The 26,531-nt window shown below is 46.5% G+C and overlaps 1 protein-coding gene across 5 annotated transcripts in view; it reads left to right on the forward strand.

Annotated features, from left to right (window-relative positions):
• DAAM2 (dishevelled associated activator of morphogenesis 2) overlaps window positions 1-26,531 on the forward strand; it is a 319,828-nt gene that overhangs the window by 207,322 nt on the left and 85,975 nt on the right. For all 5 annotated transcript variants that reach the window (XM_088445364.1, XM_088445368.1, XM_088445366.1 and 2 more), the window contains exons 7-14: window positions 5,124-5,234; window positions 11,710-11,813; window positions 12,186-12,252; window positions 17,816-17,933; window positions 19,063-19,201; window positions 20,353-20,411; window positions 20,563-20,747; window positions 21,080-21,385. In XM_088445364.1, the coding sequence (XP_088301490.1) occupies window positions 5,124-5,234; window positions 11,710-11,813; window positions 12,186-12,252; window positions 17,816-17,933; window positions 19,063-19,201; window positions 20,353-20,411; window positions 20,563-20,747; window positions 21,080-21,385 (1,089 nt within the window). The remainder of the gene's footprint in view (window positions 1-5,123; window positions 5,235-11,709; window positions 11,814-12,185; window positions 12,253-17,815; window positions 17,934-19,062; window positions 19,202-20,352; window positions 20,412-20,562; window positions 20,748-21,079; window positions 21,386-26,531) is intronic.

Below are 26,531 nucleotides of genomic sequence, written 5' to 3' on the forward strand. Positions count from 1 at the left end.
TAAGCTGGACACACGGGTGGTTTGCTGAGTGACAGTAACAGTGTACTGTAAGCTAGACACTAACGGTGTCCATATTGACCGTTGCTTTTGGAGCCAGTTTCCCGATTTCACTGCCTATATCGCAGCAGGTGTGATCATTATTGGCCTCACAGTACATGGAACCTGAAGGCAGCCATTTTGTAAGCCTAATGCAGTCAGTCCACTATAAACTAGCGCCGTCTCTGAGGCAGAAATATCAGTGGGTATGATTCAGAGATGGACGCAATGTAGGACCATCTTACCTCTTTATATGTCTATCTTTCTCTTATTACCTTGGGTCTCATAACCATATCTAGACCCTAAAATAATTGTTGAGGTGAATTATATAGGAAACACCATAATTATCCTGATCTCAAGGCGGCGCTATAACTTCTCTTGGTTTAGCTATCAAGGGCTGAGTGCATGTACAGACCTCAGCCATCGGATTGGAGCCGACGATATTTTCATCAACATCGGCTTCCGCCAATGATGCTGCAGCACCGGTGCTATGCCATCCATTGCAAAACAACCTTTTACCATCGACTGTACACCATCGATTATTGCAAGCCAACGATGGTCAATGACCATCCCTATCTCTTGTATAGTTGTGATCCTTACCCTTCCCCAACTTGTTACCCGTCTCCAGCTCTTTCATCCCTCCTCCGTGTTACAAGCTCCAGAGAATGTCCCGCATGCTGTCATATTGTGAGTCTTATGAGGGCTTAATAGACTAAAAATCGTGAACAAATTTACAATGCAGCTTTTGCCCCACGATGACTCGCTCCTCAGTAGACCTAGCCCAGATGTGTAATAGAATTTCCTTGGTCGGAAACTCGTCCCTTTCTGGGTCTGCTTTACTGACATCACCAAAGCAGAGGATCTAAAGATAGTCGGGTAATTGTATAATGATGCCCGGCGCCTTTCATCCTTATTAACAATTATCGTCCCTGTAAGTGGGCAGAGTTCCTGCGGATATAGCGTCATTGGTTAAACAGACTCCGCACATGACTGTTCTCTCCGGAATTGTCCCCTTCACGACCTCTGACCCATGTGTCCAGTCACCCGAGATTCATTTTATTTGTGCATAGACATTTCTGGACGTTTACAGGTTAAAAACAACCTTGGAGCTGTTTATTGCACCCTTATTATCAGTATTAGACTCTGTAGTTTTCTACCTGTAGTTATAACGTTTAGGCAATCTGTCTGCCAATCACACACAGAGAGGTCACATGAGATATAACTTAACCCATTAATGCAGGAGCTGGATTTGCTCTCAGAGAATATAATAGGCTAAGTGACATTATTTTGCCAGGCAAGGAGATGTCGGGGATGGAGGGAGGGGCCTCGTGCATACAAAACACTATAAATGACGGTAAAATTAATTATGTTGCAAATTGTATTTAATATTACACCTGCTGTATTGTACCGCACATCAGCAGGTACAGATCCCTCCGTCCGTCTGTCCGTGCAGATGCTTTATGCTATCAATATGGGTTTTCTTCCATGATGACTGTGATACTTTTATTTCAAGATATTTCATACCTTGCTTTTTATGTGCAGAATTGTGGGCCTGATTCAGAGCTGAACGCTCTGACCAGAGCGCTCGCTCTGAATCAGGGCCCTCCTACCTTTTTTTGGAGCGTCCTCATGGACGCTCGCATAGCTGTGGGTTACCACCCACAGCTATAGCGAGTGTCCATGATGATGGTCGCGATGGTCAAGACCATCGCGACCATCGGGCTTGCGACGGAGACCCTGCGGTAGGGTCTCGCTGCCGCAAGCCCTGGAGTGATTTTGGCTCTATCAGAGCCAAAATCACTCCCACTGACATCACTAGTGATGTCAGTGGGGCCAGCTTCAGACGGTAGGCGTTCCCATGGGAACGCCTCCGTCTGGCAGGCACGCCCACCAAAGGGGGCGTGCTGTCAATCAACATCGACAGCACGGCCCCTTTGGTGCGAGACCCGGAGCGATGGAGAGCCCGTCGCTCGCCGGGTCTTGCGCATGCGCACGTCGGAGCTCCCTCCGTCGTGCGCATGCGCAGTGGGGGAACATCGACCCGTTTGCGAGCGTACTGCCGCTCACAAGCGGGTCTGAATGACCCCCTGTGACCCTAGCTGGAGCAAATAACGTAGTTGAAACTAATGGAATAGAAGCTGATAACAAACCTCTGATGAGAATCTGGGCCTTTTGTGCAATTTAAGCTGGGTACACACTGAGACCACCGGCAATCGTTCCGACTTTCCAGACGATTTCCCTTGAGCCCAAAACTAGCGATATTGAGCGTACACAGGCTGCAATCTTGCAAATGACCAAACGATATATTATATAGCTTGGTCGTATGCAATTTATCGTTGTTCCTGTACACACTAGAACAATCATCTTTAAGTTCGCTGGCTGGGAGTGGCACCCAATCTGCCCATTAATTAGGGAAAACCAAGATCCTCCACGGTAAACACCATTATGCTGCGTAAAACTCCACATGGCAGACTGAAAACCGGAATTATATTCTCCTGCGCAGTCACGTGATGTTTCAGAGACTTTTTATGTGTTTTTTCTTTGTGCTGTTATTAATAAAAATAACCTTTTAAGCTGCATACACACAACGATTTTGTTACCAACGATTTTCTGAACGATTTTCTGTCAGATTATCTGTCAGATTTTTGAAAGTGTAATGAACGATTTTTTTTGAACTACAAACGATTTCTGCATATTCCTTTAATGAAAAATGAGTTGACAAGTCTGACTGAACTACAAACTACAAACGTAAACGCGCATGAACGAATATCGTTCATCGTTTGACTCAGAAAGGGAACGATTTTTTCAAACGATTATCGTTAAACTATATCGTTTAACGATAATCGTTCAAAAAATCATTGTGTGTGTGTGTATGCTGCTTTAGTGTTACATATTTTTAATAGTTCTCAGATCAGAGCTTTGGAAAATTCCCACTATATGATTAGCTAGTATATTACTAGGATGCTCCTTGTCTATAATATGTTGGTTATCGTGTTTTTATCAGATGTTGCTTTTGCATGTGTTAAGCTGCTGATACAGTACGTGCATCTTACTGTATGTACCAACCAGTGACTAACTCTGCAGCTTTCATAGTCTCCCCTGTATATTGTTTTCAGTGAAGGGTGTACAAATAACACTATAGTGTAACTGCTGATATACCACTAGTAGCTATATGTGTTTTGTTGTCAGTCATATCTGCCCTGTGATTGTGGTAATTCCCTGATTGGCTGCAGATAGTTTAGAGCCCCGCCCACTTTCATGCCACACAGACTGCTTACAAGAAAAATGAATACTATAGGGGCTGGGAGCCTAATGACAAGTGTTTAGACATAGGGAATTGTGTAATAGCACTGTTGGGGTATTGGTTAGTATTGCTGCCTCACAGCACCATGGGGGTCATTCAGACCCGTTCGCGAGCAAAGGACGCTCGCAAACGGGTCGATGTTGCCCCACTACGCATGCGCACGACGGAGGGAGCTCCGTCGTGTGCATGCGCGAGACCCGGACTGCGACAGCCAAGCTGTCGCTCCGGGTCTCGCACCAAAGGGGGCGTGCTGTCGATGTTGATTGACAGCACGCCCCCTTTGGTGGGCGTGCCTGCCAGACGGAGGCGTTCCCATGGGAACGCCTACCGTCTGATGCCGGCCCCACTGACAGGGGGGCCGGCAGGGTCTCCGTCGCAAGCCCGATGGTCGCGATGGTCAAGACCATCACGACCATCATCATGGACACTCGCTATAGCTGTAGGTGGTAACCCACAGCTATGCGAGCGTCCATGAGGACGCTCCAAAAAAAGTAGGAGGGCCCTGATTCAGAGCGAGCGCTCTGGTCAGAGCGTTCAGCTCTGAATCAGGCCCCAAGGTCTTAAGTTTGATTCCCACCAATCTCTGTGTGGAGTTTATATGTTCTCTGCATGCTTGTATGGATTTTACGCCCACAACCCTCCAAAAAAACACCATACTGATAGGTTAACTGGATTCTGACAAAAATTAACGTGTGTGTGCACGCAGGCAGCTTTGCAATTACATCCTTGCTATTATGCAAGTTCAGCAGTAGGTGTATGACGGGAAGCCGACGGACGAAATCCTGACCGCCGGCTTCCCGACTGTCTAATCCCGGCAAGTGTCTAATGACAGGAGTCGAAATCCACGCCTGTCATTAGACCTACGCCGGGAGCCCGACACCTGGCTTACCGATCGAAGGTAAGCCGGGCGCAGACAGCCGCGGGGGGGGGGGGTTAGGTTAGGGGCCCCCGGGGGGGGACTTAGGGCTAGACACCCCCCCGGGAGGTTAGGGTTAGGCTAGGGGAAGGGGGGGTTAGGGTTAGGCACTCTGGGGAGAGGTTAGGGTTAGGCACCCCTAAGGGAGGGTTAGGGTTATGGGGAGGTTAGGTTAGTAAATAGAAAATATACTTACCTGTCGGGATCTTCACTGTCGGGATTTGAACCGCCGGCTGATCACCAGTATGACAGCCCCTGCTGCATTTGCGATCCCAGCACTGCGACGGAGGTCGCGATGGTGGACATCTTGGGCCACCAGCCAGCTCAGTAAGGCTCAGCTTACTCAGGCTGGCCGGCTTGCGAACCCAGGACATTGTGTCCCTGGGCTTGCTACTCCCGGAAAACAGGGCAGACACACACCCGTGTCCAGGAACGGCGACCGCCCCTTTAATGCCTCTGTCTGTCAATCAGGTAGAGGCATAGCAGAAACTGCGTGCGACTACGCAGGACCCATTCTGCACATTCATGGAATGGGTCCTGCGCACGTGCAGATTCCTGATAATCGTGAATCTTGCGTGCTCTGCTGAATAAGGCCCATAGATTGTAAGCTTCACTGGGACAGAAACTGATGTGAAGAACCAAGTATTCTCTATAAAGCTGTGCGGAATATGTGTGTGCTATATAAATAGCTCCTAATAAATAAATAATCACAGTCTCCGAAAAACAAAGAACATAAAATAATTGTGAACTGGTTTTTGTTTTTTTTAAGTCCATAAAGGTTTTTAGTTTGCTGTTTGCATTCCCCGACTCCCCAGCTGTGATAGAGACTCCATGTTTATTCTGAATAATCTTTATCTCCTCACGCAGACACTGCTGAATGAACTAGACAGAAGCATGGGGAGATACCGAGACGAGGTGAATCTGAAAACCGCCATCATGTCCTTTATCAATGCTGTCCTAAACGCAGGCGCTGGAGAGGTGAGCAACTTCCCCAAATCTTCCCCAGCCACCCGCAGGAAAGGGCTAATGGTTTTTGACAGGAATGTGGTGGGGGGGTGTCGGCCATTTTAATTTGCTGAGAGACCCAGGGGTAGAGACTGGCTGTTCTCAAGCAAGAAAGCAACGGACTCGGAGATCCCCGGATTACGCTCTGCAGGATAAAGAACATATGGAGGAGCTGTGGTTTTTAAAGGCCCCACTCTTTATATTTACTGATTCCGACATCCGCAGGCCGAGCAGCCTTGGTCTGTTTTATGTCACAGGCTGAGCCTACAAACACTTCATAACAATACCCAAGCTTGGTTTGCATTTGCAAGTGGAAAGTTGACTTTGATTTAAATGCTCTAGAGCGGTTTATAAGTTCCAATAACGTGCTATTTTTCTTGGTCACTTATTGTTAGTGCTGAAATGAATTTTGAGCTGTTAGCACTGTATATCATAATGCATTGTGACGTGGTCTTCGGTGCAGGGCTGGTGCGTGAGTTACACAACAGGCATGGCACAGATTGTTTCCATTCCATGCGTCAGCCTGAATGACTCTGTAAAACGCAACACAGAATGATTTAATCATTTCAGGACAGCGAAGGAGCAGTATCATTGCAGGCAGAAACTAAAGTACATGAAATATATCAGTTTTCTCTACAGATGTCTTCAAATTCATTTGCTTAAAAGCCAAAATAGATTTTTTTTTGCACCATACACTTTGGTGGCAGGCTATACGAAGAAGAATGGTCACTATCATTTTCCTTGGTTTGTTTTAATTTATAATTAGTTTATAATTCTGCACAGTGTCATGGGTCTACCATGGCAACCACAGTCACATTGCACATTCTGTAGTGAGCAGAGAGGCTTTGGATCTGAGGGCCTGATTCAGACCCGCTCGCGAGAGCACATCGCTCGCAAGCGGGTCGATGGTCTCTCACTGCGCATGTGCACGCCGGAGCCGGCTCCGGCGTGCGCATGCGCAACACCTGGCCAGCGACGGGCGCTCCGTCGCTACGGGTCTCTCACCAAAGCGGGGCAGCTGTCGATTGTGATTGACAGCTTGCCCCGTTTTGGAGGCGGGCGGGGGGGGGGGGGGGCTGGGCAAACGGAGGCGGCAGGAACGCCTGCCGTTTGTGGGCGACCCTACTGACATCACTCGTGATGTCAGTAGGTGGACTTCCTGCTCTATTAGAGCGGGAAGTCCACTGGGGCTTGCGGCCACGAGACCCTACCTCAAGGTTTCTGACATACATTTATTTATTTATTTATTATTTATTTATTAACAGTTTCTTATATAGCGCAGCATATTCCGTTGCGCTTTACAATTGTACACATTAATAGAACAAAACTGGGTAATAACAGACAGATATATAGGTAGGAAGGCCCTGCTCGCAAGCTTACAATCTATAGGGACATACATCATGTTGTAGTGAGGTTATAGGATAGTGTCTACTGCTCATTTCATACCTTTGCAGATGAAGCTGCTTATTTTATTATGGAAACAGCAATTACAAAATCATCTTACTATTAATTGAGGCAATTAGATTTTAGAGAGAAAAAAATAAGGCTCTGCTCTTGAATTAAATTTATGGTAACTAGGAAACGAGACTTATGTTATTGTGTGTGGAGTTTCGGACAGTCCCCACTAATTGATATAATCAGGGGTAGCTATTTACAAGCCCACAGGCTGACTGTGACCGTCCGTATCAGCTCAATGGTCTAATTTATGTGACACAAGCATTTAATAGGATACAAAGTCTAAATTCAGAGTGATCTAACACAAAAGGCATCTTACATTTACAAATATGTATATACATATAGATAGATAGACCAGGGCCGGCTTCAGGGGGATCCGCGCCCTGTGCAGAACGGGACTTAGACACCCATTACCTACACGCGGCCGAAAATGGGGGAGTGACCTAATTACCATAGGACACGCCCCCTAAATGACAATATTTGGGGGCGTGGCCGTATGGCATGCCTCCAGTTAATGTCAGGCTGGGGGCAAGCTCAGCACTACGTCAGTAGCTGGGCTGCCCCCAGCCCTCTTCCTGCACTGAATGGATGCTGCACGCATGCGTGCGGCATCCATTCCTCTTCTCCGGGGGGCGGCACGTCGCACAGCTGGTGACCACCAGCGGGACACTTCGCCCCGCAGGTGGAACAGCGAGGCAGTGCCTAAAAAACAGGACTGTCCCGCTGAAATCGGGAATGGTTGGGTGGGGTGGCGCCAATGTTCGACGCACTAGTCGAACGTGCCTGGAGCCGGCCCTGAGGTGTACTCTGTATATAACATGTAGATATAAAGCTTTTTCCATACCATAATAGGAGTAGAAGGGGTTTTTCATCCTCAGAAAACTTTAATTTATTGGATTGTATAGGTCTATCTACAGAATACATTGTTCTTCTTTTGCCTGCGATTTACAGTCATATATTACCATGATCAGGCAGATATAGTAACTTTCATTTGTCCAACACAGACATACAGGGAAGTGGACCTAAACTAATCTGCCTGATCATAGACATACATGGATGAAAGAGAAAGAATGCACTTAGTAAAAGTTGGGACCTGCACAAGACTATCAGTACAGACCGCAGTTCCCAAGCTTCCTTGAATCACGTCGCCCAGTAGTACCAGCATTTTTTTTTATGGCACCCCTTGGCCAAAAATGATTAAATTAAGTAAATTGTGCTCATCTGCCATCATTAAGGTCAGTTATGTGGTGGTGGACAGGGTTGTGCTTCTGTTTGTCCACATATTTTATGCTTGGTAGCAAGCGGCACAAGTTTTGCCAATCTCGTTAGCCATAAATAATTTGAGATGGTCCTGGACCATGAACCCATATCACCCCTGCAAGTGCCCAGGTTAAAGGGAAACTCCACTAAACAAAATGATGAAACAAATGTCAGACGTAGCATATGGAGGACATGTTGAGTATATCTGATACCGCTAACCCAGGGCCGTAGCTAGGGTAGTGCAGCCGGTGCCGTAGCACAGGGAACCACAGGTCAAGGGGTGCTATTTGGGCCTGTCACATTTCTGTTTATTATCATTCTTGCTTTTAGATTCCTTTTATTTCATCCCCAGCATCTCCTAGCCTCTCCTATCTCTTCCCTGGCCTTTCCCCATTAAGCCATGGCCCTTTTTTGGGTGCATTATGGACCTCATTCAAACCCACTCGCAAGCGCTGAACGCACGCAAGCACGTCGATGTTTAGGCCCTGCGCACATGCAGTGGCCGCACTGCGCGTGCACAAGCCCCGGAGCGAGAGAGAAATTCTCTCGCTCCGGAGCTCACTACAAAAGGGGCGGCTGTCGATGTTGATCGACAGCTCGCCCCGTTTTGTAGGCGTGGCGGGGGGTGGTTTCACAAACGGAGGCTTTCCTTAAGGAACGAATGCCGTTTTGTGGGCGGCCGCAGTGATGTCAGTGGGGAGCTTCCTGCTCGATCAGAGCAGGAAGCTCCCTGGGGCTTGCGGTTGCCAAGACCCAACCATAGGGTCTCATCGCAAGCCCCGATGGTCGCTATGGTCAAGACCATCGCGACCATCAACCTGGTCGGTCGCTAAAGCTGTGGGTGGTAACCCGCAGCTTAGCTAACGACCAGGAGGCCGCACTTCAAAAGAGAAGCGGCCGCCCACATTCAGAACGAGCGCTCGCATTTTGCGGGCGCCTCTGAATGAGGGCCTATGTCCCTTTGAAAAATGAGGGGGGCTCAATGCTCTTTCTGGCACAGGGCACCAAAAAGTCTAGTTACGGCTCTGCCCTAACCAACACTGTAATATGTATGCCCGCCACATTGCCGCAACCATGTCAGCAGTTCCCAACAGCTGATTTCAGGCTATTTCCAGTATCAGGAGATATTCCAGCACGGGATTGGCCCAGCGTAATCATTTTGGTTGGGTAATGTGCTTTTAGTATTATTTTGGAGTGGCGTTACAGCTGAAACCTGGTCTGATTTACTGGATGGCACACACTAACCTCCAGGGTGACAGCTGCCAATTTAAACTCCCATGTGGCATCCATTTCCTTCTCTCACCAATAAAGGACAATTGGATTAACTATGTTATTCCCAAATTAGGGCTGCTGACAGCAAGTTTGTGTATGTAACCTAAAGGCATCCCTGTATACAGTAATACATTTGCAGCCTGATTCCGAGTGGCACGGAATGCCGAAGATGTTGCAGCTGAGCGATCTCTTGTTACTGCGTGTACGCGGAAATCTCTAAAAACTCCTGCGTTACACAGAGTGTGCGCACAGATGCGCAGTTGCAAGTAAGATGCACAGTATCGTTGATGTCTTGGAAAAGTGCCGGGTCTACCTGGGCGGCGACTACGAGGTGGCTAAACAGATGCACGGAGGTGGTCCGTATTATGGGCCCGCGTGTTATGGGAGTGACGCGGGTGCTTGGCAGAAGTGTTTGCGTACTCAGGGCTTGATTCAAAGACAGACCCGATGACGATATTGTTTGCCAGTGCGCATGTGCGAACATCGCACTGCGCAAGCGCAGCGCTTGCATCTCATTTCCGCTCGTACACAGGAACCACTTGCAGAGTGGGTGACAGGTAGTCAGTGTTTGGGGGAGGTAACGGGGAGGTGGTCAGAAAAACCGAGGCGTGTCTGACTGTTTAAACGCCGTTTCGTGGGCGTGCATAAATCAGCCATGGCGTTCTCCTGTGCAGCATGAGGAGCTCTCTGCGTGTTAGGAGAGCTGCAGTGTTTGTGGCTGGTCAGACTTGCCTTACATGATGCGTGATTCCGACGTGTGTTGGTGTTACCGATGTTTACGCTGTTGCACGTCCTCGGACGGATAGGAGAAGGCAGCAGTGGGCGTCCCTATGCTCGGCTGTGGTTTGAAAGGCATTAGCATATTTTAGCAACTGGGATCCGTGAGCGTATGCAGTTGCGATTGCATTAGCGCCCGTCTCTGAATGAGGCCCTCAGATCGTTCACTTTAGTGAGCCATACTCAGACAGTAAATCTGCACCTGCTATAGGACTGGTGGAAGTTTCAATGGCGCGACTGATAGAAACTCTTCCGTTCCGGCCCTGTTTCAGAGCTACTTAGCCAGCGTTTGACCACAGATGGATCCGTAATTGTCCGACCCTTGTCAGAGCAGGACTAATGTTACTCTGTAATGTGACACGTGTGCAGATGTGTTCTTCTGACACTGCGGCTTTAGCTGTACCAAATAGCCCCTGTCGGCGCGCCGGGGCGCCGGGCATCTTTCTCGCGCAAATTGTGCATCTTATTCGCATAATAAAACAACTAGTCGCCATTGCCAGCGTACACTGATCAATCTGATGTGCGACGTTTGTACATCTGTGTAAGAAGGGCTCCGATGTGTGCGGCCGCAGCTTTTGCTCCCGCCGAGTGCCGTTGTGCTTCATCCGCGACTTACTATGTGTGTAAAAGCAATTCCTCTGTGGTGAATATTGCAGCCCAGCGTCTCTAATACAGCTGTGAGCGGCTTTTCTGCAATGCTTATAAGACGCACAATCTGCACCATATGACGTATATAGACACTAGGGGGTATATTTACTAAAGTGCAGGTTTTTAGAAGTGGAGTTATTGCCCATAGCAACCAATCAGATTGTAGCTATTATCTTCTAGAAGGTGGTAGATAAATGATAAGTAGAATCTGATTGGTTGCTATGGACAACATCTCCACTTCTGTAAACCCCGCACTTTGGTCAATGTACCCCCTAGGTGTATGAGGACACATTTGTAGTCCTCCTTTAAAAATAAATCCATTAAATATATGAATCATTTTCAATCCTTCTGCAGAAAAGCCACATCTATTAGCTGCGAGGGAATTGTTTATTTACTTAACGGTTTGGTGCTTGGGAATAAAAGAATAATTTATACTGGGGATCACAGGCTAGTCACCAAGCCTGACATCTCGGCAATATTACGGGCGGTGAGGTCATTTAGTGACAATGGGAAATTACATATTAGACATGATGGATGGGCTGGAAGCCTGGCTGTCGCTGCAGACATATGCCAGAAGTACATATAGAACGAACGAAGCGGCTCGGCTGGGACTATTAATTGTTTGCCAAGAGAACGTCTGTGGTAGCTCTAACCAGGACTGTGCCTGTTTGCTGAGTGGTGGGTCACTTCAGGCAGGCAGTTATTGGGCAGCACGGTGGCTCAGTGGTTAGTAATATAAATTAAGATTAATAAATACTCTCTGATACTTTATGGCTATATGTTATGAAACAGTAATGTAATACACCCCCTACAATCACCCAGAAACCATCATAAACCATATTCCTGTATTTATACACTTGGTATTAATCCATCAGCAGTCCATTTATAACAGCAGTACAACTAATCCCCTGACAGACTGTATATCACTAATGGAAGCAGGTGATTAAGATAAGAGTTGTTTTATTTTGTCCGATTTACGTTGTTTCCTTTCCCAGAACTAGGAATCACTATTTTGCTTTTTGTTTTATTTTCAAAGGATAACTTAGAATTTCGGTTACATCTTCGATACGAGTTCCTTATGTTGGGAATCCAGCCAGTTATCGACAAGCTGAGAAGACATGAAAATGCCACCCTGGACAGGTACCATGTATAAGCTCCCTGTGTGCCCAGTCCAGATAACCAGATATGTTGTGCCAGTAACCGCCGCGTATGCTATTCCAGCCAGAGACTTTACTATTTGTGTTTATAAACCATAGTCATTGGCCTTAGGTGCCTGTGGCCCACAGCTGTTGTAGGACTACAGTTCCCATAATATTTTACCCTGTCTGTCCCACACGCAGTGTTGCAGTAGCTATAGGTCACCTTTCTGTGTACACTATTAGAATGGTCGTTCTATTCCTCTCATTTGCATAAAATGCAGCAGGCATTAAGAAGAGGCATGCGCTGTACTATTTAATATGTGTAACGTTTCCTTTCTGCGTGTTACATCAGTGCTATTTTCGTGTGTTACAGGCATCTGGACTTCTTTGAAATGGTGAGAAATGAGGATGAGGTGGAGCTGGCTAAGAGGTTTGACATGGTGAGTGCCTGAATGACGGGAGGTTATTGGTGTCCTACAACTCCTTCTTTCACTTGCTTTTCTGAAAATCCCCTGCACTTTCACTCACATTCATACTTTATTCCTTCTACCAGTTCTCCTTCCCCTATTCACCATAGCCGCTATATGACCATGTTTTCTTCCATTTCCCCCTTCACTCAGTGTCTACCTAATCCTCTACTCTGCTCCCTTCTTACACCTTTATATTTTCCCCCATGTCTCCTCCACCTCCTCCTTCCCTTATCTCCTCTCCTCTGTCTGCCTTCCTCCCTCTCCTCTCCCATTACTCCACTTTCGTTCTCTTCTACCCCACCATGGTCCTACTACCCCACTGCTAATCCCTCCTCCAACCCTCCTCTCCATGTCACCTCATCCCACCTCCATCCACATCTTGTTATACTCCCTCCCTGCCCACCACATAAAGGTTCCCTTCCAGGCACTGGTGCCCACACAATCTCTCCACTCTATTCATTTCGGACCCCCAAATTAATCTCACCTACTTGTTACAGCAACCCTGATAATCTCATTCACATCTCTCCTGTCCCTCTATCCTGTGCCCTCTGGAATGCCAGATCGCTCTTTAATAAACTGGTTCCCACCCATGACCTTTTCATCTCCAACAACTGGCATCTCCTAGCCATTACTGAAACCTGGATTTCACCCTCTGATACTGTACCATTTTTCCTGCAGCTCTCTTCTCTGGGGGCCTCACCTTCTCTCACATCCCTCGGCCCGGGGTTGCCATGATGGTGGTGTTGGGGTCCTCAAATCCCCAGCATCTCTTCACCACCTTCAACTGCCTCCTCCGCCCACCCCCTCCTCATCTCCCCTCCTTGCTCTCTGCCCTTGACTTTGCTACCTACTTTACAGCTAAAATTTACTCCATACATCAGGACATCATATCCCACCAGTCCCCCAGCTCTCCTCCTCCTCCTTTCCCAGATCACCCCTCCCTATCCATTTTACCTACTCTGACATCCTTCCCCCCTGCATCTGGAGAGGAAGTCATGGCCCTCATCCGGTCCTCCCTCCCTTCTACCTCCCCCCTTGACCCTATCCCTTCACATCTTCTCTGCTACCTCTCTCCTTGTGCCTGTTCTCATCTTGCCCACCTCCTTAATCTCTCCCTATCAGGCACTGACCCTTCTGCTTTCAAACATGCCCTTGTCTCCCCCATTCTTAAAAAACATACCCTTGATCCCAAAACTCTCATCAACTACCGTCCCATCCCTCTCCTCCCTTTTGCCTCCAAACTCCTCAAGCGTATTGTTTACAACTGCCTTACCACCGTTCTTTCCTCGCACTCCCTCCTTGATCCTTTTCAGTCTGGCTTCCGTTCTCTCTACTCCACTGAAACTGCCCTCACGAAAGTCAGCAATGACCTCCTTGCTGCCAAATCCAAGGGCCACTACTCTTTGCTCATTCTCCTTGACCTCTGCTGCTATTGAGACTGTGGACCACCCTATCCTGCTGCATATCCTTCACTCCCTTGGACTACTGCCCTCTTCTGGCTGTACTCCTGAACCTCTCCTATTCTCTCTCTATACGTCCTCTCTAGGTGAACTCATCAGCTCTTGTGACCTCATTATCATCTCTATGCTGATGATACTCAGATCTACCTTTCCTCCCCTGACCTCTACCGCTCTCTCCTCACCTGTATCTCTGTCTCTCTGCTATCTCTTCCTGGATGTCCCAGCATTTTCTTAAACTTAATATGTCTAAGACTGAGCTGATCATCTTCCCACCCTGATGGCACAACTATCTCCTCTAGCCCCAAAGTGCGCTGTCTTGGAGTTATCTTGGACTCACCCCTCTCCTTCAAAACACATATCCAGCACCTCTCGCAGTTCTGTTGTTTCCATCTCAAAAATATTTCCAGGATCATACCCTTTCTCACCCAGGATGCTACTAAGACCCTAATACACTCACTGGTCATCTCCAGATTGGACTATTGTAACCACCTCCTATCTGGCCTCCCCAGCTCCCATCTCTCTCCTCTCCAGTCTGTCCTCAATGCTACCGCACTGCTCATTTTTCTCTCCAAACGTTCTACATCTGCCTCCCCTCTCCTACAAGCCCTCCACTGGCTCCCCTTCCCCTTCAGAACCCAATTCAAGGTTCTCACACTCGCTTACAAAGCACTCACCCATTCCTCTCCCATTGACATCTCTGACCTAATCTCCCTTCACTCTCCTGTCCGCCCCCTTCGCTCAACAAATGCACTCCGCCTCTCATGCCAACTGATTACTTCCTCCCACTCCCGCCTCCATGATTTTGCTTGTGTTGTTCCCACCTTTGGAACTCTCTCCATCAGACTCTCCGCCTCTACACAATTCTTCCCAAAACCCACTACTTCATCAAAGCCTTCCAGCTCTCATCCTAACTTGTAGGCTCCGAATGGCTTGGTGGGGGCCCCCACAACCTAGTTGCCCCAGGGCCCCCACAAGCCTTAATCCAGCCCTGCATTCCCTGCAGCCATGGGGGCTACATCTGTAACAAGAGTTTAGAGCATTCAACATAATTATGGGTGGATGTTGACCCATCTTAATTTCCTAAACTGTACAGCACATGACAGGGGACCAATAAACATGTTTCTCAGCAATCACAGTGATGTCAGATAAATCTTAGTTAAATATAGACTCATTTGTCTGCAACACGACTTCACAAAGTCCCCTTAGAGACGTCCTTTTTATCCGGTCATGTTCTTGTTGTTCCTACAGTCTCCTCTTCTCGCCGGTCACATCATACTGCCGTTATATTGGATACACGCAGTCACGTGGAGATGTCCACTATTTGATAAATAGGCCTATTAGGGTCCATGCAATTCTCATTAGATCTGCCTGGTGTACATTAACAAGGAATGTACTGAATTAACAAAGTCTCCTGAAAATAATTAGGATTAATACGCTACATGTTTCCAATTATTTGTAAGGCTGCTTGCGCTGGCTTTCTGATAATTGGTTTATTTGCTCAGACAAGTGGGGGGGGGGGCTACAGGTGGGGCGCAGCATGTGGTCCGTGGAGCTCTGGCCAGCACGTGCGCTGTCTGGCTGTTATTTATAGGTAGATGTTAATAATGCAGATCACGTGTTAGCACAATAACCTCATTCTATTCATTAAATTACTGTAATAGGTTCATCTCTCTTTAACTGGCCTCTGCTTGCAGGGTAATGTTATTTTTCTTGCGTGTAGTAGACTATGCTAAGCTACCATAAAACAAAGTTATAGAGAAATTAAAGTCAAAGTTCGTCAAACTGTAATTGTGAAATATAAAATATAACTGACCTTTGTCATTTGTGTAATACACATCCTTAGCGGAGGTTAGGTGAAATATACAGTATTTAGTAAATCTGTGAGTTAGGGAAATATTTATGAATACTTTTAATAATAGTTATTACCGGTCTGCCAGCTAATGTTGCTTAAGCTGCCCATACACTAGCAGACCATAAAAACGACAGCACCATTACGACATTGTAATCGTGCAGTCGTTTCTATGTCTGTGATAAGCCTGCACTGAACGAGCAGTCGTTCAGTGCAGGCTCATCAATCATCTGGCAACATGCTGAACCTGACGTTATCCTCAGGTTGACCAGCATGTTGGAAAGATGATAGATGTCTAAACGACCAGCGGGCACGCGCATCGCTGGGCGTTTTAGACATTTTTGCAAACGATTTGCAAACGATTGAACGATCGTTATCGTTCAATTGCTCAACTTCCTCGTCTAGTGGATGGGCAGCATTAGGGGTATCAGTTCTACCAACGTGAAGGCGACATGAAACAGTTTGAAAATATTTTTTTGTTAATTTAAAACAATTAAAACAATTTATTCATAAGACTATTGCATATATACAGAATTCTTTAATGAGGTGGCGATAACAGAATGGGTATTGCGGCAGTACAGGTACCAACGCTATACTTTAATTGTTTTAGGAATAAAGATGTATACTTATACATTATGGCTCCAGTTGCACCATATATCCCCACTCGGCGCGCCAGGTCCCGTGCGGCAAGGAAGGCTACGCCGAGCGTCTTTATCGCTCACAATGTGCATCCTTTTTGCAGAATTAAAACAACTAGAAGCGACCAAACGACATTGCTGGAGTACACTGACTGCTGGGGCTTCCGGCCCTTGTACACCTGTGAGCGACTGAGCCTGAAGCTGTGTTAAAAGCGCTCCGATGCGAGCATCCGCGGCTTTTTCTCACACCAAGTTCCGTTTTGCTCCATCTGCAACTTATTACCTGTGTTATACCAATTCCGGGTGCCATTAAAGCTGCAGCCCAACATCTCTGGTTCGCTGTGAGCGGCATTTAAAATTGAAAGCAAAATATGGTACTCTACTCGTCTACGAGCGCCTCAGTTGCGCTGGACTTCTTGCGCCGTACGGCGCTAAGACGCTCGGTGTATGAGGACACTTCTGTATCCATCCCCTACGATCAAAACTGCATTTTGCAAATGGGGGAATAAATTACAATGTTCAAGTACAGGCAATTCTTTTTATATAATCTCCTTATAGTACACAACACCGGAGGCGGTTAATTATATTTATACTTAGGTGCTTTTTGTGCATGTGCTGTATGTTGGTGTGTTTTGTGCATGTCTTGTATGTTGGTGTGTTTTGTGCATGTTCTGTATGTTGGTGTGTTTTGTGCATGTTCTGTATGTTGGTGTGTTTTGTGCATGTTCTTTATGTTGGTATGTTGTGTGCATGTTCTGTATGTTGGTGTATTTTGTGCATATTCTGTATGTTGGTGTGTTTTGTGCATGTTCTGTATGTTGGTGTGTTTTGTGCATGTTCTGTATGTTGGTGTGTTTTGTGCATGTTCTGTATGTTGGTTTGTTTTGTGCATGTTCTGTATGTTGGTGTGTTTTGTGCATGTTCTGTATGTTGATGTGTTTTGTGCATGTTCTGTATGTTGGTGTGTTTTGTGCATGTTCTGTATGTTGGTGTGTTTTGTGCATGTTCTGTATGTTGGTGTGTTTTGTGCATGTTCTTTATGTTGGTGTGTTTTGTGCATGTTCTGTATGTTGATGTGTTTTGTGCATGTTCTGTATGTTGGTGTGTTTTGTGCATGTTCTGTATGTTGGTGTGTTTTGTGCATGTTCTGTATGTTGGTGTGTTTTGTGCATGTTCTGTATGTTGGTGTGTTTTGCCTTACTAGTGGGTCATGTGACACTCTTGGCCAGAGCCTATTTATTGAGCATGTACAGGCATGCAGACAGGTGAAACAAGTTCAAATTGCGGCTTCTCTCTTTTGACAGTGCATAACTATAACTAACTACAGATGTGTCCTGCTACATCTTTGCCGATCGTGCTACAAACGGGCGCACGCATCGCGCCATGGCGCACACTGCGATTCCACCATGCATTCCTATGGCGGCGCGGGTGTGCATATCCGCTTACGTGCACACGCCTCGTGACATTCGTGGCGTGATTTGCGGCGTAGGCAGCAAAGATGTAGAAGGACACATCTGTAGACACAAACTAGCAGTCACGTATGGCCAGATCACAAGGGTGTTATCTAAATCTCGCTCCTTTCACAGACTCACATCGACACCAAAAGCGCCACGCAGATGTTTGAGATAATAAAGAAGAAGCTGAAACACACGGACGGTTACCCCTACTTGTTATCTATCCTGCAGCACTGCTTACAGATGCCGTGTGAGTACACGAGTATTTCATATATGCTCTTCATGTTGTGTTTGGGAACATTCTCGAAAATTGCTGCAAATGTCTTAGAAAATAAGTTGGAAGTTTGGGGTTCCTTCAACCTCCACGATGTGTGCCATGTTTGTATTTTCTTGCTTTGGTTGTTGTGTTTAGTAGTTGAAACTGTGAATGAGGATATTCTGCTCTATTCCTATCTACGTAGCTCTGATTGGGTTGGTTTAGCTCTGCCAGTGTTCCAATGCTCTGATTGAGTTGGTCTAGCTCTGCCAGTGTTCCAATATTCTGATTGGTTTGGTCTAGCTCTCCCAGTTCCAATGTTCTGATTGGGTTGGTCTAGCTCTGCCAGTGTTCCTGGTTCTGATTGGTTTGGTCTAGTTCTGCCAGTATTCCAATGCTCTGATTGAGTTGGTCTAGCTCTGCCAGTGTGCTAATGTGCTGATTGGTTTGGTCTAGCTCTCCCAGTTCCAATGCTGTGATTGGGTTGGTCTAGCTCTGCCAGTGTTCCAATGCTCTGATTGGGTTGTTCTACCTTTGCCAGTGTTCCAGTGCTCTGATTGGTTTGGACTAGCTCTGCCAGTGTTACAATGCTCTGTTTGGGTTACTAGCTCTGCCAGTGTTCCAGTGCTCTAATTGGCTACAGGTTGATCTAACTCTCTGAATGTTCTAATTCTCTTTTTGGATCCAGTTCAGTCTAGCCCATTGAACGTTCTAATGCACTGATTGGGTTGGTCTGGCTCTATCAATATCCTAATGGCCTGATTGGTCCTCAGTTGGTCCAGCCCAATGAATGTTCTAATGCCCTGTATGGGATGGTCTAGCTTTGACATTATTCTAATGGTCTGACTGGTCCCAAAAAGGCTTAATCCGATGAACAGTATAATGCTCTGATTGGGTTGTTGTATAGCTATGTCAGTGTTGTAATAGTCACACATCACTACAGGTTGATCTAGCTCTGTGCATGTTCTAATGCTCTGATTAAATCCAGGTCTGGTCTACTCAGACAAATGCTCTGCTTGGGTTGGTTTAGCCCTGTCAATTAGCCAGACAAATGCTCTGCTTGGGTTGGTTCGATTTGTTGCTTTGTTAGTAAATAATTCCCATTATCTCCTCCCGGCCATAGACAAGCGTAATGGCAGTAACCTTCAGCAGTGGCAGCTCCTAGACAGGATATTACAACAAATCATTCTTCAGGATGAGAAAGGTGAAGACCCTGATGTGACTGCACTAGAGAACTTCAATGTCAAGAACATCATTAAAATGTAAGCTCCTCAGTCTTCTGTAATTCTTCTCCCTTATTCTCTACATATTTATATACATTTCCCAAGACCGTCCCATCTCCACACTAAGGGGGGATCAATTAGCCGTGGTAATTTACCGCTGCTAATTGATCCCCCGGGGGATATTCAATTAGCCCCGAAGCCGGCAGTTATCGCAGCCAGAGGCAGGTGAAATAAACCCAGATAATGACCCCGTTTTCACGATCGTGACCGCGAAAACACATAGGTCCGTGACCTTATCACAGATCCTATGTGTAGTCGACTGAAAACAGATCATTTTTCGGGCGAAATAAAACGGGGTCTAATTGAATTGCCTGGTAAGTCCCGTTTTATTTGCCCTGAAAAATTATTGGGGCTAATTGAATACCGGCCTAAGGGCCTGATTCAGAGATGGAGGCTAATGCGAATTTTACACAGATCGAGCGATTGTTTGCCATTCCGCATGCGTATACACTGCACTGCGCACGCGCTACGATTGTCTTGCGATTCCGCACGCACAGAGGTTCCATGCACAAAGGGAGTGACAGGTAGTCAGTATTTGAAAGAGATAGTGGGAGGGTGGTCAGACAAACGCAGGCGTGTCTGACCGTTTAAACGCCGTCACATGGGCGTGCATAAATTAGCCTTTGTGATCTACGCATCATGAGAGCCCTGTGCGTGTCAGGAGAGCTGCCGAGTCTGCCGCTGATCAGACCTGCCGCAAGGGGCGAAGATGGCCGCTCGATGTGCTTCGATGATACTGATATTTACGCAGGTAGGCGATGTCGTACGCATATGAGAAGGCAGCGGTGGGCGTTCTTGTGCTCGGGTAGGCTTTGGAGCATATTAGCATATTTTCGCAGCTGCGTTCTGTGCGAAATCGTAGCTGCAATCGCATTGCCGTCTGTTCTCTGAATCAGGCCCTAAATCTGTAATGCCCAGTAGTGATTCTCCCATAGATGGAATTCTTGGTGAACAAACTGGATGAGTGACCATAGGCTGCTATTACTGTTTTACCTTATTTGGGACCTAGAAAAAAGTATAGGTTATACAGTTGTTTATTGTTTCATAGAAGCTCAGGTCACTGTACCGTTTGTACAGTATGGCGTCATGTCAATGTCTGTCTGATAGGGTCACCCTTCCTATTCCCACAGGTTAGTGAACGAGAACGAGGTGAAGGAATGGCGAGAACAAGCAGAGAAATTCAGGAAAGGTAGGTGGCTCTGTAGGGATCACGTATGACAATTGTGACAGGCATGTTTATGCCTGGTATAGATGTATTGGAAAGTGTGGTGGATGGGAACAAGTTGGATTGGTCGCAGAAGATGCTTTGAGTAGTCTGGAGTTATTTTTCCCGTCCCTAGAACATGTGGAGCTGGGCAGCCGGCTGGAGAAGAAGGAGAGAGAATGTGAGACGAAGACACAAGAGAAGGAAGAAATGATGAAGACCTTGAACAAGATGAAGGACAAGCTGCAGAAGGAGTCCTGTGAGCTGCGCGTGGCGAGGGACCAGATGGGAGAGCTCATGTCTCAGCTCAATGATCTCTCGGTAAGAGACGGTCCATGAGACGTCCAGCAATAAAAGACGGTTTGGTGCAAGTCATGGTGGCAGCTGACACTGCCCTGGTGGTGGTGCCTGATTACACCCTGACTTTGTGCCGGCGCACCCATACTGGCCTGTGCCACTCTCAGCACTGATATGTTTATGGGCGAGTTAGTGAGTTGGTAATGACCGAGTAGCAATAATAAGAAGAAGGCAACTGATGAGGAACAAGGTTAATAAAATGAACAATGCTGTCCCGAGACACGTATGTAGGGCTCTTATAGCGCCATTATATATTCTGCTATGCTCTATAAGAATCTGCATTTTGTGTTTTTCAGAATGGTGAATCTTTACCGTTTCCTCCTCCCCCGCCCCCTGGGGGTCCCTTTTCTCCTCCTCCTCCTCCTCCTTTGCCTGAGAATTTACCACCACCACCACAAGCTTTTCCCTGTTTCCCACCGCCTCCTCCGCCTCCACCACCACCAGGGGGACCCCCACCACCGCCCGGAGCTCCTCCCTTCTTCAGTATGGGCATGCAGGCTCCGCCCCTCAACTCCTTTAACTCTGGAACCAACTTGAGGAAAAAATCGATCCCCCAACCATCGCACCCACTGAAGTCTTTCAACTGGTCCAAGCTGAACGAGGTACAGTACAGAGCCCTTCATCACCTTCTGTTACCTTGTATGGAATTATGGGCCTGATTCAGAGCCGGACGCTATTTGCGGACGGTCGTTCCAAAAAAGGGGCCGGCTATTTCAATTGAGCGTTCGCTTTTTGCGGTTTGTTGACGCCTCTATGTCTGAGCGAGCGAACGAAAAATGCGCTCGCTATTTTGTAAAGACGCCCTTTGCCGTTCGCATCACACGTCATCTCCGGTATTTATTTGATTAATCGGGTACATCGAAAGGCATCAGAACTGCTCGCAGTGCTTGTGGTAGGTTTTTCTTACCGCTATCACTGTGAGCAGTTCAGGCTAAAAGACAACCAAGTGACGTGGTCGATGACGCTCCTTTACTAATTATGCACTCCCATTAAACGCCCTTTTGAACGTTGGGCACGCCTGCGTTTGGATCTCCACTCCCCCTTTTTCAAGCACCTTCCCCTGTTACCACCCACAAATGGTACATTCTGTCAATCAAATTAGCAGCCCCTCGCTGTTTTGCGAGCGCACAATTCCCGATTGCAATGACTGTTTTGCGCATGTGCATTATGACCCATACGCATGCGCAGTTGTGCGAACATCGCTGAGAGCGAACGAGCGGCCGCTTACAAGCGGCTCTGAATCAGGCCCTATGTCATATTGCAGCTAGGGGGCGCTCGCTTCTGAGGGGTATACTTATTGCTTTTGGGAGGTATTCAGCAAATTTGGAGTTAGGTGGTTCCTTAAAGCTTGCTATAAAGATAAAAGCGATTTCATTTTTATACAATATTTGATTTATTTACCACTATTAAAGGACAATTTATTGCGTTTTTGTGCCTTCCCGATTTTATAACCTTCTCCCCTAAAGTGTTTTTTTATATAGTATATGAATATAATAGCTGTCACCTCCCTGTTACCCAGCATGGGCATTCCACATATAAATCTGTCCAGATCCTGAAGTTCCTGTCTGGTGCGAATTATCCCACCGAGCCACAGACGCGTCTCCGCCCCGCATCAGAAGACGGAGCAGGGATGGGTGGCCGCATTCATGTCACAGCGGTCTGGGCTGTTTCCAGTATGTTAGTGACACCTGTATGTATTTATCCCAGTAAGCAGGAGGCGTAGATTGGCACACACACAGACAGAGACACGGGACCATCACACATATGTAGGGTGACACAGCAGCTTGTTCACAGGCTTCTAGGCATTATGTAAGAGATTATATGAGAGCTGGATGCCTTTGTCTTTTAATTATACATGACATGGTTAATGATATTCATTGGAAACAAATGTACTTGGGGAGAGAACCAGACACGTTCTCAGCTCTTTGTGTAACAAACTCAAGCGGGAATTATACCATAGCTGGGGACAGGGGGATAAATGTCATTCTGCGCCACAATACAAATTATTATCATCCTGAATTTATATGGCGAACACAAGGGGTCCGCAACACCTTACAAAGCACAGAAACTGCATGAATAAAACAAGGAGAAAGTGACGTACAGAACATTACAGGACATGGACGAGCATTATAAACATTCATAATACCCAAATACGCAGCAGGGCGGCTGAACCCAAAGGCTTGGTGCCGCTGTAGGCAATGGGGAGGAGATGATGGTATATACAGGTCACCGGTGCAAGTCTACAGCATGTAATAGTTTCTATTGAAGGAGGGGGCGAATATCTGAATGTTACTTAGGCGTCCTAAGAGTTGTGACTCTTCTGTCGCGATTGTCTAAGGGAGAGGACTGATGAAGGCATGTTCTACAATAATCTGATATACAGTACATAGTATTGTGCCAGCATATTACACAACACTGTACAACCTTTATACACTTTATTTCCTGACACAGTTGAGCTTACAGTCTAATTTCTCTGCCACAGACACCCATAGGGAGTAGATAAGGGAGGGAGCAGGTACAAAGTGCCCAGGCCTGTGCAGAGCCTTGGCTTGCTGACGAGGTCCAGCCACGCCTCCAGGATGGTGTGACCACACCCCCTTTAGTAGAAGGCGCAGCATGTAAAGCAGGCCTCAGTATTCGTATCGGCATGTTGCCAGGCCCCCTAGTACTGGGACCCAATAGATCTCCTGGCAGCCCAGGAGACCCCCCCCCCCACTAGGGTCAATATAGTAAGGAGGCAGTTACCGCTAGTTGGGATTGAACTCAAGGCCCAGTGCTGCAAGGCTCCATTTTAACCACTGAGCCATAAAGGATGAATGCGATGCATTGTATGCAGACATTGGAGGAGTGGTTGCTCACTGATCAGACACTTGTCTGTTTGATGATAATACAGAGGCTTTTGCTAAAATCCCCCATTTCCCCGTCATTCCCTCGCTGTTTCATCCCTGATAACATTTCGCTCTCTGGGGTTGGACAGCTGTCTCAGAAACCCAGTAAGTGCAGCTGATTGCTCGCGCTGGGCCTCATGTGAAGTATTCCATAGAAGTGTCCTGGGACGGGAGGAATGCAACAAGAATGTCTTCTGCTTTTATTACAACTATTTTTATCTAAATGGCAGAGAATTTCTGCAAGATTATAATGAGGGCTTCTGGAAACGATTGTTCTATGTAAAAAAAGCAACAACAACAACAAAGAGCGGACACAGTAACCCCTCCATCACTCCCAATCTAACCCATCAACAGCCAGTCATCAGCTGTCAGCTCTGCTGTGAACACTGCCCCCTACTGGCAGGAATCGGGGAATTCCCCTTTTTATATATATATGTGTGTATATATATATATATATATATATATATATATATATATATATATATATATATATATATATTAGGGATGTGCAGGCTCGGTTCTACTCGGTTATATATAAATATATATATATATATATAATCTCCACTTGATTGTGGAGATTATGTTCAGTTCGTCCTGTTTGGCAGCGACTGACTGTGGAGGGCACCCGGCCCAAGACATTGTGGAACCCGTGAGTGCCGGTGATCTGGACTTATATATATATAAGCAATATCCAGGCGGCACTCGGAGACTGGTGAACAAAGTACCCTCAACGGAGGGAATTGATTGTGGGTCGACATTTCGGGGTATTGTACCCCTTCCTCAGGACAACATGTAGTCCTGAAGAAGGGGTACAATACCCCGAAACGTCGACCCACAATAAATTCCCTCCGTTGAGGGTACTTTGTTCACCAGTCTCCGAGTGCCGTCTGGATATTGTTTGCATAATAATTTGGGGGTGCTATCCTCCTTGGAGGGCATCGGAGCAAGCTGGGGCTGTACGCCCATTTACACTGTGTGGAGGAGTGCCGGAGCACTGTATTGTGTGTGTGTGTGTATATATATATATATATATATATATATATGTATGTATATATATATACTGTATATGTGTGTGTGTATATATATATATATATATATATATATATGTATGTATATATATATACTGTATATGTGTGTGTATGTATATATATATATATGTATATATACATATATATATATATATACTGTATATATGTGTGTGTGTATATATATATATATATATATATATATATACACACATGCACGTATATGAGTTCTCCTACTTGTGCTATGAAAGCCAGCTGTCATGAAGGAAAATAATTCATAAACATTTCAGTCCTCTTTGCATCAATATGTTACTCCTGTGACAGGCCACAGGTCTATTCCATTTGCCAGTGAAAATAATCACAAATGCAGGCCCCAGTAATATTCTATTCCAGTGTTTCCCAACCTCAATCCTCATAGTACATTGTGCTAAAATATGGCTGTCTTTAAAACCTGGACTGTTCATGTGCATTGTGGACTGAGGCTGGAAAGCACTGCTCTATTCCCTGCCTGGTAAATGCAGCCAGCAAACCTATAATGCTAGATTGTACCCTTAATGGGAAGTCATTGAACGTAACTTACCCTATCCTTATCCGTCTCCGATACTGCAGTGCCCCCCAGTGGTGAAATGTCCATGAAACCTGGTAAAATCGTGGTTATCGTTTTGGTTAAAGGCATCCCCAAGACATGTAGATAACTTTGTTTCATTCACAGAGAATGAAAATTAAACAAAATAAATAATGTTTTGAGGTCAATTAAAGACAGTATTTGATTTATAGCAAATACTGTGTATTACTGAGCTAAATACCCTGAAGTGCCAAAAGTCATGAGATGAGTATCGTGTAGGACCCCCTCTAGCCCGCCGAAGTGCAACAACTCGAGTGGCATCAATTCCACAAGTGGATGGAAGACCTCTGGAGAGATGGTGACCCATAGATAGCTTCCCACAGCTTCCCACAGCTTGTTACATGAAGTCCACGAGGGGCTGCAAATGGTCACCAAGCAATGCAACGTAGTGGTTACCGGTCAATGACAGGTTCAGGGGCACCAGCGGACCCAACTCATGCCATGCGAACACACCCCACGCCATTATATAACCACCACCAGCCTGCAAGGTGCCTAGGCCTCATCGTGTCTGCGCCACACCCGAACCCCACCATGAGCCCGAAACAACTGGAACCATGACTCATCGGACCACACCACATGTTGCCAGTCCTCCAGGGTCCAATTAGCGACATCAGAAGCCCGGGTGAGGCGTGGTGTGTCCCTTGTTGTAGTGTCAACGGGTACTCTGGTTGGTCTTCTGCTACCATATCCCATGGAAACTAAAGATCACTGCACTGACCTGCTCGATATGCATCTGGTATCTCCTGCATTGAATGTGGACAATTCAGGTCAGATGCTGATGGCTGCGATCATTATGAACCTGTGGTCGGCCACTGCACAATCTCCGGTGGGTGGTAATGCCTTTCATGTGATACACACGGGAGACACCGTAGATCAGGGATGTTGAATGTCCGCACAATGTCGGAAATGGGATGTCCCATCCGTTGGGCACCCACTATCATGCCCCGTTCGAACTCCGATAATTCACGTTGCCTTGCCATGGGCAGCCTAGCCGGTGCTCAAACTGACTCACGAGATGTCAGATTACAACTGATGCAGGTTTGGTCATTTCCAAGATGTCACAGTATGGTGACACCACCTACCATCTTTACCTTTACAAACTGCTATCTCATGATTACCGCTGTTTGTTAAATCCAGAAAGGATGCTTGCTAAAGGGATTATGCTTCATTGATAAATGGGGCCCTCATTATGAAAATCAAGCTCTCTTAA

The sequence above is a fragment of the Taudactylus pleione genome, unplaced genomic scaffold, assembly GCF_031769625.1.
Source record: "Taudactylus pleione unplaced genomic scaffold, aTauple2 ptg000378l, whole genome shotgun sequence".
Lineage (NCBI taxonomy): Eukaryota > Metazoa > Chordata > Amphibia > Anura > Myobatrachidae > Taudactylus > Taudactylus pleione.